The 14343-nt window shown below is 48.2% G+C and overlaps 3 protein-coding genes across 3 annotated transcripts; 2 read left to right on the top strand and 1 right to left on the bottom strand.

Annotated features, from left to right (window-relative positions):
- The first annotated feature begins 10439 nt into the window (after positions 1-10439).
- Positions 10440-12203, top strand: CHC_T00003048001 (hypothetical protein). The gene has a single exon (XM_005714871.1). It carries the CDS (start codon positions 10440-10442, stop codon positions 12201-12203), a length of 1764 nt encoding a protein of 587 aa, XP_005714928.1.
- A 14-nt stretch (positions 12204-12217) lies between these two features.
- Positions 12218-12328, top strand: CHC_T00003047001 (hypothetical protein). The gene has a single exon (XM_005714870.1). The coding sequence runs from the start codon at positions 12218-12220 to the stop codon at positions 12326-12328; it is 111 nt and encodes a 36-aa protein (XP_005714927.1).
- A 488-nt stretch (positions 12329-12816) lies between these two features.
- CHC_T00003046001 (hypothetical protein) lies at positions 12817-13209 on the bottom strand. Its single transcript, XM_005714869.1, has one exon. The coding sequence runs from the start codon at positions 13207-13209 to the stop codon at positions 12817-12819; it is 393 nt and encodes a 130-aa protein (XP_005714926.1).
- Positions 13210-14343: the final 1134 nt, after the last annotated feature.

The raw sequence follows: 14343 nt of genomic DNA, 5'->3' as shown, positions 1-14343 counted from the left end.
GAAGATTGGCACGGGCATACTCTTCGTTCTTCCATTTGTGAAGCTCCTGCACGAGCAAGTGGTTGGGGATGCGGGACGAGGGGTGGTGTTCAAAGAAGATGGGGGAGAAAGCGAGGTTTGGGGAAGAGTCGGTGGTGAAGAGACGCGAGAGGATGAAGAGTGCGAAGATGAAGGCGATGGTGGCAGGGATGACGCGGTGGAAGGCACGGAAGGCCAAGTCGGGGAGGGAGCGGGGCTTAGCGAGAGATGGAATGAGGGGGGAGATAGGACTGACGCTGCGGCGGTGCCGGAAATTGGAAAGAGGGTAAGCAGATGCAGGCTTGGGTGGTGAATAGTCTGGGGAAGGGGGCTCGCTGCCGGCGTAGCTGCTAGACGGCATGGTGATGGAGGGTGTGTCCGTGTGGGGCGGGGACGGTGGGGTGGGCGGGTGAACTGGGCTTTAAGAGGGGTTGCCAATGTAATGGAGCGGAATATGGTGGTGGTGGGGATGGAGGATTAGTGATGCGAGCTGGAAGGGTCTGGTTGGATGCGGATGCACGGAGTTGGCGATAGGTGATGACGCTCGTCGCCCTCACAGGCGCGACGCGATGACACGACACGACGGTGGACGCTGGACATCGGGCGACGAGATACAGTACAGTGAATTTTATTCGCTTTTCACACACTCGCACGGGTATCAGGAGGCACGAGACTGGACTGTAAGGGCGATTCCCAGACTTGATCCGGTCGGCCGAAAATATTCGAAAAACTAAGACACCGGCGCTCATGGAAGGGAGCTGACCCGCACCTCTGGTTTTACGTGTGCATATATTATATGCACACGTAAAACCAGAGGGCCTTTGGATATGCCATATACAGTATCGTGGGCCCGTACACAACTGTGCACACGGCGGTTTCACCTGCGTGTCTGCTCGACATACCCGTCAGGCTGCCTCTGCATCACCATCCAGCTCGCTGCACTCTAATTTACCTCAAGTCGGAAGTACAGGCTTGCTGTAGCCCTTTATATATTGCGTGCTGACTCTGTACGTACCAAGGCCACAGCTGTAGTACTGCAAAATGCGGTACAATGCTGCGCTCACACTTTTACCAACACTAAATTATTGGCACCCCAGACGTCCGGTTTACCGCACAGCAATACTGTCCAACACATAGTATCTCTGCGTGAGGTTCAGCCTCCCCACTCTACCTTGTTGTCGCTTACCGAATCTACTCTTTTCCCCATAACAGCCTTTCGTTTGTGATCCAACTGGCAAGCTTACCTCTTAGAGGTAGCTGCCAGAATAGAACGTAAATAACAGGGCATACTGTGCCTCGCAAACAACAGGTAACTCGAAATTCGTCTCGACTTGCCACGTGCCTCTCACGTATTGCATTTCCTGGAGCACGAGTCCATCTCTGTCTCCCAAACACTCGAATCGCGGTGTGGTGCAACGCCATCGGGCCGGGGGTCACTGAAGTTGTCCTTCGGCAAGGTCAAAACTACGATAACTGCAACCACGTGGCGGCCAGACACTGCGTACTTCCATAAAGTGCTGGTCACACTATCTAAATCGACGCGAAGTCGCGCGGAAATCCAAATTCTCACAGCTAAAATGGTTCCCCCACTTGGCACATACCGTACATCCCTCTCGCCCATCTCGTCCGTCCCCTCTCTAATTCAGCTTACTGTCAAGTCTCGCAATCACCCCTCATCCACGGAAAACGTCCCCTCACCTACAATTCAATTTCCCCCAATGTTACACCTCTTGTCTCCGCCCACAGCCTCACAGCAGCCCCGCTGGTCCCCGGTACTGAAAGTTTAGAGTATTGCAGTTGCCTTCACCTCCTGCCATGACGGCACTGTCAGTGTCAATCAGGATACATTACTGCCGCATGTACTGCACGTACAGTAAACTGTAATTTTAACGTGCACGGTGGACACGTGTGCAGGTTTTTGAATACTTTGACTTACTTTTGGAAATTCGGAAGTTTTGTGAATAGGTTGACTCAGAGGTTCTTTTGACTCTCTGGTTTAGTCGGTTGAGGGGCTCCGGTTGTTAATCGGGTGTTGTGCCTGCCTCTCCTCCTCTCCGTTGTTCTGCAACCGACTCTTTATAGAAATCTATATGGTTGCTACATCAGCCTAGACTACACTTAAAACATATATTTATAATAAAAAACCCACTAAACGGCCCCTTGTGACCATATCTTGTCTCCTCCTTCGTCTTGTCGTGGTCCTCTTCGCCCGCGGGATCCCATTAGGATCCTGCTGAGGCCGACCGGATCGTCCTCGGGGACTCTTTCTTGTATAGAGTCCCCATTTATTGGCGAAGAGGACGACCTTACGGTTGAGGTGAGCACTGTAGGGACGTGTACTGTACTGTACACGTCACGTATCGTGCGTCATCGTCCCGCTCAGCTCTTGTTTACAGTGTAAATATTACTGTCAGACGCTGAGCGGGACCCTACCCTTACAACTCCTCCCCTTTCAAAACGATTATTCGTCCGCGAATAAGTGGTTGTTGTACGTTTGGATGAGTTGTTGTGTTATTGCAGGGTCATTCTTGTCCATCCATGTGTCGTCAATGGGATTTGTGTTCTTGAAGTGCACAAGGAACTGCACTTGTCCGTTTGATATACGATGAGTGATTATTCGCTCTATCCGTTTCTTGTCTGCTCTTGTATGGATTTTGAATTTGGTTGGTTCTTGTTGTCTGCTCGGGTCTTCTTGGTATGGTTTCAAAAGTGATATGTGGAATGTTGGATGAATATTGCGGTATTGCAAAGGTAGCTCTAATCGGTATGCGGTACCGTCTGCTAAAACTTCTAGTACTGTGAAGGGTCCGATGTATTTCGGAGCGAACTTCTTTGTTCTCCCTGGATTGATTGGTAGATTCTTAGTCGATAGCATAACTTTGTCGCCTATGTCGAACTTTAATTGTTTTCGATGTTGATTAACTGTCTCGGCGCTTCTTGCGTTGGCTTGGTTGATTGATTCTTTTGCCAGGTTTGTTGCCGTTTGAAGTTCCTGAAGGAAATGATCTGCAGAGGTGTTTCTTGAGTGCAGATCTTTGCTTATATCCGAATGGACTATATCAGATATTGCGAACGGGTGTTGACCGTACTCCAGAAAGAATGGTGTTTGGTGAGTAGTATCGTTGACGTGGTTGTTGTATGCAAATTCTACACCCGGTAGGTATTTTTCCCAGTCTTTCTGAGTGTAGCTTACATAACAACGAAGCATTTCCTGAAGTGTGCGAAATGCTCTTTCAGACTGTCCATCAGTCTGTGGATGAAATGCTGTTGAAAAGTTAAGTTTAACTTTAAGCATTTTCATAAGTTCAATCCAGAAAGACCCCCTGAATCGCGTGTCTCGATCTGAAATTATTTTCCGCGGCAGTCCATGGTGTTTATATATTTCTTTGTAGAACGTTGCTGCTATGGTATTAGCGCTGTTGTCCGATTTGAGTGGTATAAAGTGTGTTCTTTTCGTAAGTTTATCTACCACTACCATAATTGCGGTTGTACCCTCTGTTGATTTAGGTAAGTCGAATATGAAGTCCATTGATATGACCTCCCATTTCTTGGTTGGTGGTGGAAACGGTCTTAGGTTTCCAAGTTGGTTTTGAGTTGAGCTCTTTGCTTCTTGGCATTTAAGGCATTTCTTCACATAATTGTGTATCTCTTTCTTCATAGTCGGCCAAAAGTAAAACCTTGATATAAGTGAAGCCGTTTTATTACTTCCTCTGTGCGAACCAAATAGTGATTCATGGTTATCTTGTAATATGGTCCTTCGGAGTTCTCCTTTTGGTATACATAGCCTTCTTTCGAAATACAACCGTTGTCCCGTTTTTGTATAGGGCTCGACAGGATCCTGGAAGTTTTCTTTGAACGATTCGTCGTTCTCATAGTCTCGTTGTAAATTCCGTAATGTTTCTTGGCTTACATTCACCATTGTGAATGCCATTAACTGTTTTACTATATTTGATGATGCGTGATGTACTTCTTTATACTGTCGAGATAGTGCATCGGCTACGACGTTTGATTTCCCTTTGATGTAGTCAATAGAATAGTCGAATTCTTGCATGAATTCCACCCATCTCGCTTGTCTTCTGGATAACGTTTTCTGTGTATCCAGATATTTTAACGGATGGTGATCAGTCATAATCTTGAATTTAGAACCATGTAAGTATGGTCTCCATGTATGTAGGGCATAGATGATAGCTAATAGCTCTCGCTCATGCGTACTGTATCCTTGCTCTGCTGGATTTAGTTTTCTAGAAGCGTATGCTACAGGACGACATCCGGATTCGTCGGTTTGGGTCAGTACCGCTCCGACACCTGTTTGGGATGCGTCTGCAGTTAGTTGATATGGTAGATTGGGATCTGCACATCTTAGTACTGGTGCTTCTGTTAATCGCTTCTTTAGCTCCTGAAAAGCTAACGCTTGCGGCTTTTCCCATTTGAAGGGACTATTTTTTCGAGTAAGGTTTGAAAGAGGGGTCGCAATTGTTGCGAAGTCTTTTACAAACCTTCTGTAGTAATTACAAAGTCCGAGAAAGCTTTGTATATGTGTTATGTTTTGTGGTGTTTCCCAGTTCTTTACTGCTTCAATTTTCTTTGGGTTTACTTTAATACCGTCTTTGCTAATGATGTGTCCTAGGTATTCAATGTTTTGAGAGAGAAATTCACACTTTGATAGCTTCCCATACAGCTTGTTTTCTCTCAAGAGGTCTAGTATTATCTTTAATTGTTGTATGTGTTCTTCTTGTGTCTTGCTGTACACGAGTATGTCGTCAAGATATACGAGAACGAACTTATCTAAATAAGGTCGAAATATGTTGTTCATCAATGTTTGAAAACATCCTGGTGCTCCCGTTAATCCGAATGGAGTCACCAAATATTCGTATTGTCCGTACCTCGTCCTAAAAGCGGTTTTCTCTACGTCTGAGTCTTTCAGCCTTATTTGATGGTATCCAGATCTAAGATCCAGCGTCGAGAAGTATTTAGCTCCACCGACTTGATCCCATACTTCATCAATTCTTGGTAACGGAACCTGATTTTTTATCGTTTGTTTGTTCAATGCTCTGTAATCAATACACATTCGGAGACTTCCATCTTTTTTTGGTGTAAATAGTACTGGACTTCCCCAAGGGCTTATGCTTGGTCTGATAAATCCTAGGGATAGAGCCTCCTCAATCTGTCTTTTCATTTCTTCAAGTTCTTTTCTTGAGAGTTTATAGATTGGACCCATTTTGGGTTTTGCATCTTTCTCCAAATCTATACTCATTTCAACGGATCGTTTTGGTGGTAATCCATGTGGTAACTCTTTGGGAAATACGTCTTTGTATTCTTCCATCATACCTATCAATTGTTCTTTTTTATGCGCTTCGGGACCTTCCCCCGTAATTATTCTCTCTTGTTCCTCACTGTTTTTCAACACTACATGATATATCATACTCTTTTGCTTTTTTGCTAGTCTCGCGAACTGTTTACTCGTCAGCATGAATGTAGGGTGGGATGCCCCATGTTGATGAGCCTCTGCGTCCAGAGTTATTAATCTAGATCCTTCCTTGAGGAGCATACGGTTTTCTTTCCAGTTGATTATTGGGTTGGCTTCAGATAGCCACGCCTTGCCTAAAATTAAGTCGTAAGCGATCCAGTCCACTACGTATGGCCGTACGTTGATGGTAGCTTCCCCAATCCGTATGTTTAGATTCTCGCAACACCGCTCCATTGGAACTAGTGTGCGGTCCCATAGTTCTGCACTGAGACTAGTTTTCTCTTTCTTCAATTTCAATTTTTCTGCATATTTCTTTGAGATTACGACCTCCTCACACCCACTATCCACAAGGATGTTACATGAGAAGTTGGCGGTACTACTTTGTACCCTCCCCATGTAAACCAGTAGGCTTTGTCTCTGTGATTTTCTCCTTTTCCTGTATGGTGAAAATGCACATAGTTTCACATTATTATTTTCTCTACTTGATATCTCAGATCTAAGGTATTCTTTTTGTGTTTTTTGTGTTTCCGTTTTTTGTGTTTTTTCATTTTTCTTACGCAAGTCGGCCGTTGTACATTTTTCCACTGATGTGCCGAGATACTCCAGCGGAATTACTAGTTTTTCTTATGATAAGATGCCTTGTTGTTTATGTAGGGCTTGTTGTAATGGTTACGCGCTATGCAGTCTGGTTTCGCACAGACAAAACATAACCTGTTCTCAATTCTCCGCTTTTTCTCTGCGTACGAGAGTCTATTGTTTTGGCGATTAGGAAGATTACCTATCTGCATTGGTGTTGGTCCCCCGCTAAAGTTTGAAGTAGTCCTATTCCATCCAAAGAAACCTTGATTGTTTGTGTACAAACTGTCCAGCCTATCTGCAATTTTCATTGCCTCTTGTAGTGTCGAGGGCTCTGCTCTTTCAACTTCGATACGTGTTCGAGTCTTGAGTCCTTGGCTGTAATGGAACATTTGTTCAGCCATAGTCATTGACGGAATTTGTAGTAGCCATTTCGCGAATTTTCTGTTGTATTCAGCCACTTGGGTTAGGTTACCCATTTGTTTTATATTGCTAAGTGTTTTCCTCGCGGTTAACTCTCTGTTTACTGGTTCGAAGTAGTTAAGGATCTCTCTTTGGAAGTCCTCATATGTCTGTATCGGCGTGCCGTTCAAAGTGACTAGTTCCCACCATTGTAATCCTGCACCTCCCATATAGCTCACTGCGTATTTAATACGGATGACATCATTGGGTATATTTGGTTGCGTTGAAAATATGTTGTCTAAACTTTTAAGCCAGCTTCGTACGTTTTGACCTGTAAACTTTTCCGGTTTACCTGTCTTAAGTCTTTCTATATGTATTCCACTTTGATTCATGCCAGCTATAGTTTGGTTTGCTATTGTAACTTGGTTATGTAGTTGCTGGTTTTCTTGGCTAGTCTGAGTTATTTGCTCCTGCAATGCCGCGATCTGTTGTTGCATTTGCGCTAGTGTATTTTCCGTGTCCATTATTAATAACAATTTTAATAATGCAAGGTTATTGTGTCTGTGAATTAATTACTGTGGAAGCAGTTTTTTTTTAAAATTTTTAATTTCTAGGCGCGCTTAGAGTACTTCTTGTAGTGGGAAATAGTTTTCCCAATATATTTGGCAGATACCTTGGGAGGCTTGGCAATAGTGTGCCAACGGTTGATTGATCCCTTCTGTGACGCCAGGTGGACCAGTCGCAGCTGTTCAGACTTCCGCCTTATGTGCTCAGGGTCGCCTTTATGCACGTTATACAGTAGAATATTACTGTAATTAGTATGACAAAGTTCACACTTAATACCCAAATATTTTTTGTACTCCTTGTCCAAGTACTGTACTGCACTATTAAATCCGCGCGCACTAATCAGTGCACTAATGTGGTCCTCGGTTAAATTGTGTTCTTGCCAGGCTTGATGCACGGGCTTTAACACGTGGCACGTTGAACACGTGGTGCCACTGCGCGGGGCGGACCGAGGGGCGAGTCCTATTGTTGGTCCGCGGTCCAGCTCTTGTCTCTCGAGGCCGTCAAGAAAATCTGCCTCGTTTTTGAGTACTGTAGCCCGTGGTACCGTAGAAACTATCGCCACTTTTGATCCCTCGGGCGGGGGGCTCGGTTCTTTTTCAACACGTGTCACCGGTGTGACTTCTGTAATTTCGGCCTCCTGCGGCTTACTGTCGGATTCTGGCTTACACACTGTAAAGATGAATAGCAATAGCGATAGGATAGGAATAGCGGTTAAGATTTGGTTAGCGATGCTACCAGTTTTAACGTGCACGGTGGACACGTGTGCAGGTTTTTGAATACTTTGACTTACTTTTGGAAATTCGGAAGTTTTGTGAATAGGTTGACTCAGAGGTTCTTTTGACTCTCTGGTTTAGTCGGTTGAGGGGCTCCGGTTGTTAATCGGGTGTTGTGCCTGCCTCTCCTCCTCTCCGTTGTTCTGCAACCGACTCTTTATAGAAATCTATATGGTTGCTACATCAGCCTAGACTACACTTAAAACATATATTTATAATAAAAACCCCACTAAACGGCCCCTTGTGACCATATCTTGTCTCCTCCTTCGTCTTGTCGTGGTCCTCTTCGCCCGCGGGATCCCATTAGGATCCTGCTGAGGCCGACCGGATCGTCCTCGGGGACTCTTTCTTGTATAGAGTCCCCATTTATTGGCGAAGAGGACGACCTTACGGTTGAGGTGAGCACTGTAGGGACGTGTACTGTACTGTACACGTCACGTACCGTGCGTCATCGTCCCGCTCAGCTCTTGTTTATAGTGTAAATATTACTGTCAGACGCTGAGCGGGACCCTACCCTTACAGTAATACTTCACCGAGCGGTCTCGGTAACCGAACGGTGAACACATTTGGTTCCGATTACAGTATCTGTAGGTTCCATTTATCAAAAGCTTATCATACCTTGATTGGCAATTACTGTAAGTAGGAAAAGATACTGTCGCCACCACATTTGACTTCTGCGTTGCGGAAGGATGAACATGTGAAGTTTGGTGATATCTGCACGTATTTTCCAGCCATTTTAGAATGCCAATAGTAGAAGCCTTTTTGACCAACCTCAAAACGTTATGTGTTGATATCTTCGAAACCAAAACGCCTGTTAAAAGGTCAACCGGATATTAAAACTTCATTATATTCTTAGTCTTTCCGTGTATGGGCATCTGCTATCCCAATGTTTTGCAAGATGTTATTGCCGAGGGCATGTACGTTAAAGAAATGACGTCCAAACAGACTTTATAAAGTTTCGATTTAATGTATATATTTTTGCAAAAAAAGCTGGCATAGGACTAGACATCAGTATTGTAGAAGATCCTCACACTCCCATGCAGCCGTTTGAAGAGAAGAGGAACCATAGGGATGATTGCTTGAAGATTGCAGAGCATTCTGAGGATGACAATGTTGTGATTTGCGCGGAACTATTGCCATCAAGCGCACTGATTTTGACACTGCATATCTACTATGAATCAAGTTGTTGCGTTTGATTTCAGATATCCTGAAGCATGCCAATGGTTTCAGAAAGCACGAAGAAAGCACTTTTGGGTGTTTCGGGACGCTCAGCTCCCGTGCAGAACTATATCACTACTTGATCCCTGAAAGACTGTAGAAGAACGTACGGATGAAGGAGATAAACGAAGCAAGGCCTCTCTTGATCAAAGGCGCCTTCTCCGCACATGCGAAGGGTGCGCCTCACTGCTCATTCCTTCCTGTTTTGTATGGTACAGTACAGGTGTACCGCGCGTACAGTGTGTTCAAATATGAAGTTTATCAAACGTGAGCCGTATACGGCAGGTAATTCTTATGTCATTGTCTTCACACAAATGCCGCCCTGCGTCATCTACTGCCAGTGCAAAGGTACTGACGAGTATCAAAAGTATGACGTCGTTAAACTTTGTGGAGCCATTCCGGCCATTAATGTAATGAGAGATTTCGTTTGGCTTCGAAAAGGTAAATATTCATGCCTCATAACATCGCTACAAATGGGATTCTTACCGCCGCAGTTGGCAAAAGGCAAAGTGTTTGCGTGCCTAGCGTACCTTGCCTGCCAAGTGTATGCAAACAGTAGTTGCGTCCCTGCTAAACTGGGCCCCTCAACAGAACAGTCTGCAGTCGGTTTGCATCACAGCTCGTTACGATAAAGAGGGGCAAGAGTCTTTTATTCTGCCTCACTCTTGCCCCATGTGCCGGCAGGTTTGATAGAGTGCTAGTGCATTACGTGTACATCTGGCCGGTGCATTCCATGCCCACGTGTTGTCTATGTGTTGTCCACGTGTGCCCTAGCTCGGTGGCGGCGCACAGTGCCTTCGTTTTCCAGACAGCAAAAACGGGGGAGTGTGGGAGAAGAAAAAAAGTTAAAATATCGTTGATTAATGAGCGAGGCATACGGGCCTCTTTGCTTCGCACATGCGTTCAACAAGCAATAGCAGCCATTGATTTCGCTGTTGTCTCCCAATGATATCGCTCAAAAGTGAGGACCAATAGTCTCATCAGCCAATCAGGCGTTTCTGAACATCTGCTAGCGCAACTTCGTTGGCGCCTGGCGCAAGCACGAGACCTTCAATTCCCCTTGCGACACTTCGAAGATGCACACGTCGCTTACAAATGGGAAGCAGAACCGGACAGCTGAAAAAGAGATGTTTTTCGAAGAGATTCTTTAAAGGTTGAACACGTGTGAGTCCTCAGATGACGACGAAGATCACGTTTTGGCCTGCATGTCGCTTGCAAAAGACGAGTGGCGACAGGGGCCCCCTAGCCCGTGGGATACAGCTGAGAGCGCAATTTGGCCACTCATCCTGAAAACTAAAAGCAGAATGTATCTTCTGCTTCACATTTCGCTCGTTACGAGGGGCGGTGGAGGTTCATGAGAAAGAAATAAAAGCTGAGTGCGTGAAGCCGGAGTCTCACTAGATCCTCATCGTCAAATCATGGAGAAGCCTACTATCAATAATGCGAGTGCGTTTGCGGCCCCGGTCAGCATTGGAGCCAATGTCCTTCGCGGGGAGCGCGTCTGCGCGCCGCGTCTCGCCGCCCGCAAAGTGGCCACGCGTGCCGCAAGCCGCGCGCCCACTATGGTCCTGCAAGAAGTGGAACACGGCGGCAAGTTTCTGTCCGAAATAGCCCTAGAGAAGGCCCGCAAGGGCACCAAGATTGAGAAGCTCAAGCTTGAAAAGGATGGCTCCGCCATCTGGGACGAGATCCCGGAACTTGCAGAGCTGCTACGCAAGGGCCAGACTAGTTGGGATGACTTGCAGGTGGACGACCTCGAGACGCGCTTCAAGTGGGCCGGCTTGTTCCATAGGAAGAAGCGCACCCCAAGACGCTTCATGATGAGGCTCAAGGTACCCAACGGCCTCCTCGACGCCAACCAGATGCGCTACTTTGCGCGCGTACTGGAAAAGTATGGCGATGATGGGTGTGCCGACATCACTACACGCATGAACATCCAGTTGCGCGGCATCGTCTTGGAGGACGCCGGGGATATTTGTGACGGCTTGTACAAGATCGGCCTGACGAGTTACATGTCGGGTATGGACAATGTGCGCAACATGGTCGGAAGCCCAATTGCAGGCATAGACCCCGAGGAGATCGTGGACACGCGAGAGCTTTGCATTGCTATCAATGACATGATCACTAACAACCGGCGCGGAAATCCCGCCTTAACTAACCTGCCGCGCAAGTTCAACATCTGCGTGTCGGGCTCGCGCGACGACTTTGCGCACACCCACATCAATGACGTTGGGTTGGTGCCGATGGTGCATCCAACGACCAAGGAGGTGGGATTCAACGTGGTCATCGGGGGGTTCTTTTCCATCAAACGCAACGCAGAGGCTATCCCCATGGACGTGTGGCTGCCGTATAAAGACGTAGTGCGGTTTTGCGAGACGTTGCTTATATGGTTTCGGGATAATGGGGACAGGAAGAATAGAATGTCTTCACGGCTGATGTACATGGTGGACAAGCTGACGATGAGCGGATTCCGGGAAGTGATTCAAGAGGAATTCGGTTCCAAGTTTAGACGGGCGGTAGACGGAGGAGAGGAGTACGCAACACCGGCTCCGAGACGCAATGTTCTAGGTGTGCATGCGCAGAAGCAGGAGGGGCTTTCATGGGTGTGCGGCAACGTGCCCGCGGGCAGGCTGACGGCGGAGGACTTCACCAAGCTAGCCGACGTGGCAGAGCGGTACAGCAACGGGGAGATGCGATTGACGGTGGAGCAAAACGTGCTGTTCCCCAACGTCAAGAACGAGGAGGTAGCAGGGTTGCTCGGCGAGGAGATTATGGGCAAGTTCAAGACGGAGCGCAAGGGGGTAAGCGCGGGGCTGGTGTCGTGCACGGGGGCGCAGTTTTGCGGGTTGGCAATCATCGAGACGAAGAACCGGGCCATCGAGGTCGCGCGGCGGCTGGACGAGGAGGTGGAGCTGGACCGTGAGGTACGGATGCACTGGACTGGGTGCCCCAATAGCTGCGGGCAAGCGCAGGTGGCGGATATCGGACTGATGGGCGGGGCGGCCAGGAAGGACGGGAAGGGGGTGGAGGGGGTGAAAATGTTCCTGGGCGGCAGGATTGGGGAAGATGCGCACTTGGGGGATTTGAAGGACAAGAAGGCGATTCCTGCGGATATCGATGATTTGGTGCCGGTGCTCAAAGATGTTTTGATTAAGCAGTTCGGTGCGAAGGAGAGGAAATAGGTATCATAGGTGCGATGTCGCAGGTAGTACCTGCTGGCAGGACCTGGCACCAGGTACTGTATAGAATTGTATTTTTATGTTTTTCGGGTAGAGGCACGGGTTACGGTACAGTGCTGTACCCTTAGGGTATACCCTTAGGGTACAATCACACTGTAGTGTACGGTATGTGTGCGAGTGATACTGTACAGTTTTTCGGTAAAAAGGGGCTTAATGAGCACTGTAATGGCGATAACGAGAAGCAATGCAATGTGCTGGCGCATTACTGGCGAATGGGACGACAAGCGATTTGCCTCATACAGTATTGTATGTACAGTACTGTACGAGGCCGGTATTTTATATTTGAGAAGTTTTGTTACCTACCACTTTTATTTTGGAAGTTTTCTTACGTACCACTTTCTTCACCTCACTCCCGAACGACTTTCCGGTAGAGGTACACAGTGTCTGGGGCTTCGCAAATCGTAGCGTAGTGCCCAACTTGACTACAAGCAGAGCAACGCGATTTTCGTTGAAGCGCTGCGACCCCCTTTTTCCGCTGTTTCTTCGGCCGACCTGCCTGACTCGGAACTCTCCACGCGCTCATCTGTCTGACAATAGCAGATTCTGCAAATCCACGTTAATGTTTACTTGAGAAGCAGGGGCAGCAGCAGCAACATACTGGCGTTGAAGTGTTGCATGATGAAATACAGTGGATGCCCACTTTTGTGTCCAGATGATTCCAGTGTGCAGCCTCCGGGACGTTCGCATGCCGCTCGCGTAGATTATCAAACACTGTCAGAGTTTGTTGGGCTAGGGGCTTGCGCTTACGTTTCCCCTTTATAGCGTCGCAGGAGTGAAAGAGATTGAGTTTTCCCACTTTCCACAAGCCGTTATTTTGCCCTGTGGTCTGGTTGGGCGTTGACAGTGTATGAGCACTCCTGGGAGGGGCCTGTATACGCAGGGGCCCAGAGTCTGAGTTTTTTACCTTGTGAGATCGGCCCACGGTGGCGCACAGGGCTAAGGATGCCATCAAGATGCTGTGCTTGTCAGGGAACGTGCTTCCTTTGATCAAACTCATTCTGACGACGCCCTCTTCACCTCTTCATCACAGGTTCTGGTTTCCAAGTGATCAAGACAAAATGTTACAAAGTTGCTCAAAAAACCTTGTTCATCAGGCGCATCTAAAAACGACTGGACGGGACATGGTAGTTGTCACCAAACCCTATCCTTCGGCGGCGCAAAAGTCAAGTACGGTGACGAGGGTTACTTTCTCAAAGCCTGTGCTGAACCTTCGTCCAGAAAAGCGAAGGGCTTTTAGCCAGTCCACGTGTGCGGGGTGGATAGTACAGTACACAGCAAGGTAATGTTACCAGGGCAACAGGGTGTCGAATTGACTTGAACAAAGCAGAAGGGGGATTTACGAGAGGAATTTGGGGAGGGTTTTTGGGAATATTTTCGGGAGGATTTTCGAGATTTTCGTGATGATGCTCTGTCAAAATCGTCGACTTTGATAATTACAAGCGGCATACGGGCCCCGTTCGGTACAAGCGGCTCGAAGAGAAAGGGGGGAGAGACCAGCTTGAAACGAAAATTGCAGGGCGGCAGCGCGTGACATCAAGGGTAACGGGAGACGGCCTGGCCCATTTGTTGCCCCATTCCGCCCCATCGCCCCCGTTTTCCCCTGTCACCGCCCGGTCACCCGCGCCACCTGTCCAGTCACAGGCATCCAACAGCCCCCATTTCCTTGTCTATATCGAGTCCCAGCTCATCGTCTCCTTCCCGCCCCTCCTCTTTTCCCTTCCCCGCCCCCCCCCAGATCACCACCCCGCCGACCCTGCCGGTCATGCCTTCGCGTCTCTCCCGCCCGCCCGCTCGTCATCCCCCGCCGCATACCGTGTACGTCGTTCAACGCTTTGGCCGCTTCTCCCGCCTTCTTACCCCTTCCACCGCTTCGGCCGCACCCCTGCTCCCCCTCCTCGACCGTGTCGTCGCCGCCTTCGCCACCACCCCCGTCTCAAACCGCTCGCGTCTCCGCGCCCTCCTCGCCGGAACCACTCCCGTCCGTCTCCACCTCGTCGTTCGCCTCCACCTCGTCGACCCCAAGACCCTGGCCTACGCCCTCCGCGACGTCGACCGCCACCTCCGCCTCCTCATCCATCGCCGC

Source organism: Chondrus crispus, genomic scaffold, assembly GCF_000350225.1.
Source record: "Chondrus crispus Stackhouse genomic scaffold, scaffold_17, whole genome shotgun sequence".
Taxonomy (NCBI): domain Eukaryota; phylum Rhodophyta; class Florideophyceae; order Gigartinales; family Gigartinaceae; genus Chondrus; species Chondrus crispus.
Note: the sequence above shows the minus strand (reverse complement) of the source record. Positions and strands in the feature narration are given on the sequence as shown.

Bases quoted from the DNA above. Each gene is read 5' to 3' on its own strand.
- CHC_T00003048001 (XM_005714871.1), top strand. From the start codon at position 10,440: ATGGAGAAGCCTACTATCAATAATGCGAGTGCGTTTGCGGCCCCGGTC.
- CHC_T00003047001 (XM_005714870.1), top strand. From the start codon at position 12,218: ATGTCGCAGGTAGTACCTGCTGGCAGGACCTGGCACCAGGTACTGTAT.
- CHC_T00003046001 (XM_005714869.1), bottom strand. From the start codon at position 13,209: ATGGCATCCTTAGCCCTGTGCGCCACCGTGGGCCGATCTCACAAGGTA.